Here is a 4,184-nt window from a genome sequence, read left to right on the forward strand (position 1 = left end):
CCCCCTGGCTCCCCCCCCCCCCCCCCCCCCCCCCCCCTTGGTGCAGGGCAGGGGGCATGCTCCCTCCACCAGTGGCCCTTGCTCTGCTCCGGCTGCCAAACCCCTCACCTGGCTGCCTGCTGGGGCAGGGACACAGCACTGCCTGCCCCGCGCCTCCTCCTGCCCTCACCTGCGTGAAGGGGTCCTCGGTCTCGCTGAGGCTGCGCTTCAGCTGACGCAGCTCCCCACCCTTCTCCTGCAGCCGGTCCTCCAGCTGCTTGACCACGTCCTCCAGGGAGAACGTGAACTCGTAGGGCGGCGGGGGTTCCCTGGGGCTCTGCAGCCGGCTCAGCGTCGCTGTGCTCTTGCAGGGCAGCGGCACCTGCTCTGGTGCCAGGGGGTCCCTGGGGCCTCGTGAGGCCCTGTCCAGAGAGCCCCCAATGTGGTTGATGTGTCCCACAGAGGCGCTGAGCTGGCCCGGGGCTGGCTTGAAGCGGGGCACATAGGAGAAGTGCGTGGAGCCGCAGCTGGCAGCGGAGCCCTCGTCCAGGCTGATGGCGTGCAGCAGGTGGGTGCGTAGCGGGCCAGGCTGCCCGGAGCTGCCCGGTGACAACAGCGTGTGCAGGCTCCCGTTACTTTTGGACAGCTTCTGCCCTTTGGATGCAGACAGGCCCTGCATGGAAACCAGGCCCTTCCCCGCCACCGCTTTGAAGGCCGATGGCCGGATGCGGCACTGCAAGACAAGAGCCGGGGTCAGCTGCCTCTGGAGACCCCCAGTGCTGTGGCCCAGCCAGAGCCCTCCCCAGGCCTCATGGAAGGACCTCCCCAGAGACCCTTGCAACCTCTGGGTCTCAGCTTCTGCCCTGCCGCAGGGATGCTGGACGTACAAGGGCAGCTCTTGCTGGAGCCCCTGCCCCCACAGGCCGGCACCCACGAGCCCCATCCCGCTGCTCCCCAGACATGGGTGCATTCGAGGCACCTGGGGAAGCATTGCTGTGACCCGTGGCCATGTCCTCTGCCAGCAGACACCTGTCACCCACAGGCACTGCCCAGCCCGGTCCGGCCCACCTTGTCGAAGCGGCCCCGCTCGGGCAGCGAGCTCTTGGAGAAGTCGGCCCCGCGAGGGCTGCGCTCGGGCGAGCGGTTCTCGCGGTCGCTCTCATAGTCCCGTTTGCAGGAGCCCCCCGGGGACTTGCGCTCAGGCCGCGCTTCACATCGGGGGCCGTGCAGGTAGCCCAGGAGCTCGCGCTGGCTCAGGCCCTTCCGGAGCAGGCCGTCAGGCTGCCGCAGACCCCGCGCGCCGCCCAGGGGTGCCCGCAGCTCCATGGGCGACAGATCCTGCCTCTCCACCAGACTGCCCACACTGCCCATGCCACCAGCAAGGCGAGGGTCCAGGAAGCCACTGCCAGGCGCACAGGTCACATGAGGGGCCTGTGCTGTTGCCATGGAGAATCAGCAAGGTGTGGGATGCCAGCCCTGCGGGCAGAGGAGCAGAGGTCAGCGAGGGCCAGTGTCCAGGCTCTGGGGGGCTCAGGCCCCAGGCCCCTGCCTTGCTGGCCGGGAGCCCCACGGAGCAGCTCTGCCAGCACCCTCCAGCCCAGAGAGCCAAGGCAGTGCCTTCCTGCAGCCCCTGGAGGGGTCCCCTGCCACCCACCTGCTCTTCCCAGGCAGCCAGTCGGGCCCGAGAGCAGTGCACCAGGAGGCAGCGCGACGCCGGCTGCAGCCGACCTGCCTTGCCGCCACCCGCCCGGGCGGACCAGCTCCCCCTGCACCCAGCCCCACCTCCCACCCCTGCCCCTGCCCAAGGCATAGGGAGGAAACCAAAATAAACACCTACCGCCCAGCCAGGCAGGCAGGTTCCAGAGCCGGCATCGCCCGCTCGGTCCACGTGAGCACCTGCCCTGCCCCACGCAGGCCCGCGGCAGCTGGCCAGGCGTGCCTGCAGCCACCTCCACTCAGAGGGGTCCTGAGACCAGCCGTGGGGCGGGCTGCTGCATCTGCGGTCCAGGGCCACGGCGCAGCAGAGCCCCAGAGCAGCGGGCGTCCCTCGGGACGTGCTGCAGGCAGGGCCTGGCCGCACCACGGGGCAGGGGCCCAGCCCTGCCAGCAGGGCATGGTGCCCAGCGCCCCAGGACAGGAGCAGAGCTCTCTGCAACAAGCCCGGGGCCCACCACAGTTCTGCCAGCTGCAAGCCCTGCCCCAGGGTGAGGCCAGGTCCCACCCAGCTCCTTCAGAGCCATCCGGCCCCTGCTGCCCCCACACCCACTGAGACGCAGGCCCCCCCGGGGGCAGAGCGAGTTGGCAGCAGCTCCCACCCAGGACACCTGATGTCTCGCTCCCTCCTCGCTCATCAGCCTGCCCTTGCTGTGGGAGAGGAAGTCAGGGCACAGTCACTGTCCCAGCCCAGCGCCACACACAAGTGAGGCCGGGCGGGGGGAGCCGGAGGCCGGGACAGGATGAGGCTATTTCCTGAGCAGGTGTCCAGGCTGCAGGCACCGCCCGGCCGCGCTCCCACCGAAGGAAACTCTGAGGAAGCCAGCAGTGCGGGCGAGCGGCGGATAAGCCTGCTCCACGGGGCTGAGACCCTGCACATGCCCCGCACCGCGTCCAGCAGGCCCAGCCCCGGCTCCACCCCCAGCGCCCAGGTCTGGCAGGCACAGCCCAGGGTCTGGGCCCCGCCGTGCAGGTGGGGAAGTAAGACCAAGGGGTCACAGCTGCAGCCGAGCCAGGGAAAGAAGGCAGGAGTCCAGCTCCCCCCCCATGTCCTACCAGAGCAGTGCCCTGAGCAGCCTGGCAACACTGTCAGGTTTGGTGAGACAGAAGCAAAGGTTCCCGTGGCAACGGGGATGCTGCCAGGCAGCCGTGCAGCGCGTGGGCGCATCCCTGCCTGAGCCGCGACCACACGTCAAGTGCCGCAGCCCTCAGACCTCCCGGGGCCACAGCGGCCCCTGCCCAGCCGGACCAGCGCAGCACACGTGCCCCCGGTTCACACAGCTGGCCCCAGGGGCTGCCGGTAACCAGGGCCTGCCACGATTCATAGAAGTCGGGTCAGAGGGGACCTTGTAGATCTTCAAGTCCGACCCCCCGGCCTGGGCAGGAGAGAGAACTGGGCTCAAACGGCCCCAGCCAGGTAAACGTCGAGCCTCCATTTGAAGCCCCCCAGGGTGGGAGCCATCACCACTTCCCTTGGAAGCTGGTTCCAGATCCTGGCCACCCTGACCGTGAAGTCACGCCTAGCCCGAACCTGCTCTCAGGCAGCTTGTGGCCAATAGTCCTTGTTACTCCAGGAGGCGGTCGAGGGAGCAGGGACTCTCCCTTTCCCGCTGGTCTCCTCCACGCTCCTGCCAGTGGAGGAGTCGCTGCCCCTGGTGCAGGGATCCCAGGGCCAGCCCCGTGCAGCCCATGCCCACGGCCCCAGTGGCACCCCAGGAAGCCACCCTGGCTCAGCCCCACGCTCCTGAGAAACAAACAACGCTCCGTAATGGGCACCGCGCACGAACCCGTCTGGCAGCTTCTGCCCAGCAGTCGCCTCCTGCCTGGACCTGGCGCCGCTCCCAAGACACCTGCACCTGGCTCCCAGCCCCGACAGAGCCAGCGGTCACGCCCGCCAGGGCCAGGCTGCTGCATGTGATGCAGGGCGCGAGGGCGCTGCCAGGACTGGTGCCCAGCCGGGCCTGGGAAAGGCAGAGGGTTTGGCTCTGGCCCCAGTCCCAGCTGAGATGAGGAAGCAGGTCAGCCAGCAGGAGCACTGGGAATGCCAGGGGCATCGGGCCGCCCGCCTTGGACTACGAGGCACCAGCGGGGCGGAGGCCCACACAGGGTGGGGCTCATACATCCACCCCTGGGCCGGCTCCCGCAGCCTGCCCCAGCAGCGCTCACCCCACGCTGGGCTCATCGCGCAAGTGTGAGGCCTGGGGCCAGGCCCCTTCTGACATCTCCCCTGAACGACCACATCCCCCAGCACCGCCGTGGGTCACCGATGGGGCCCAGACAACCCTCCCCCAGCCCCTCCAAGCAGCTGGAGTCCACGAGAGCGCTGCCAGGGCCCGGGTAGCCGCCACACCGACCCAGACTCCTTTGATGCCAGGCTCCCGGCTCCTGCTGGGCTGCTCTCCCCAGGCCCAGTGCGCCGGCGGGGCCCGGGCCAGCCCTCAGGGCGCCCGAGCCCCTGCAGGTCCCTCCAGGGGCGGTGCTGCACCCCGCAC

General features: G+C 69.6%; 1 protein-coding gene across 1 annotated transcript in view; it reads right to left on the reverse strand.

Moving 5' to 3' along the window:
- N4BP3 (NEDD4 binding protein 3) overlaps positions 1-1,745 on the reverse strand; it is a 3,720-nt gene extending 1,975 nt beyond the window's left edge. The window contains exons 1-2 of the mRNA XM_019506022.1: positions 1,048-1,745; positions 170-712 (exon numbers count right to left, since the gene is read on the reverse strand). Coding sequence (XP_019361567.1) covers positions 170-712; positions 1,048-1,425 — 921 coding nt within the window. The 5' untranslated portion in view covers positions 1,426-1,745. The remainder of the gene's footprint in view (positions 1-169; positions 713-1,047) is intronic.
- Positions 1,746-4,184: the final 2,439 nt, after the last annotated feature.

The sequence above is a fragment of the Gavialis gangeticus genome, unplaced genomic scaffold (assembly GCF_001723915.1).
Source record: "Gavialis gangeticus isolate Ggan-Ray unplaced genomic scaffold, GavGan_comp1, whole genome shotgun sequence".
NCBI classification, from domain to species: domain Eukaryota; kingdom Metazoa; phylum Chordata; order Crocodylia; family Gavialidae; genus Gavialis; species Gavialis gangeticus.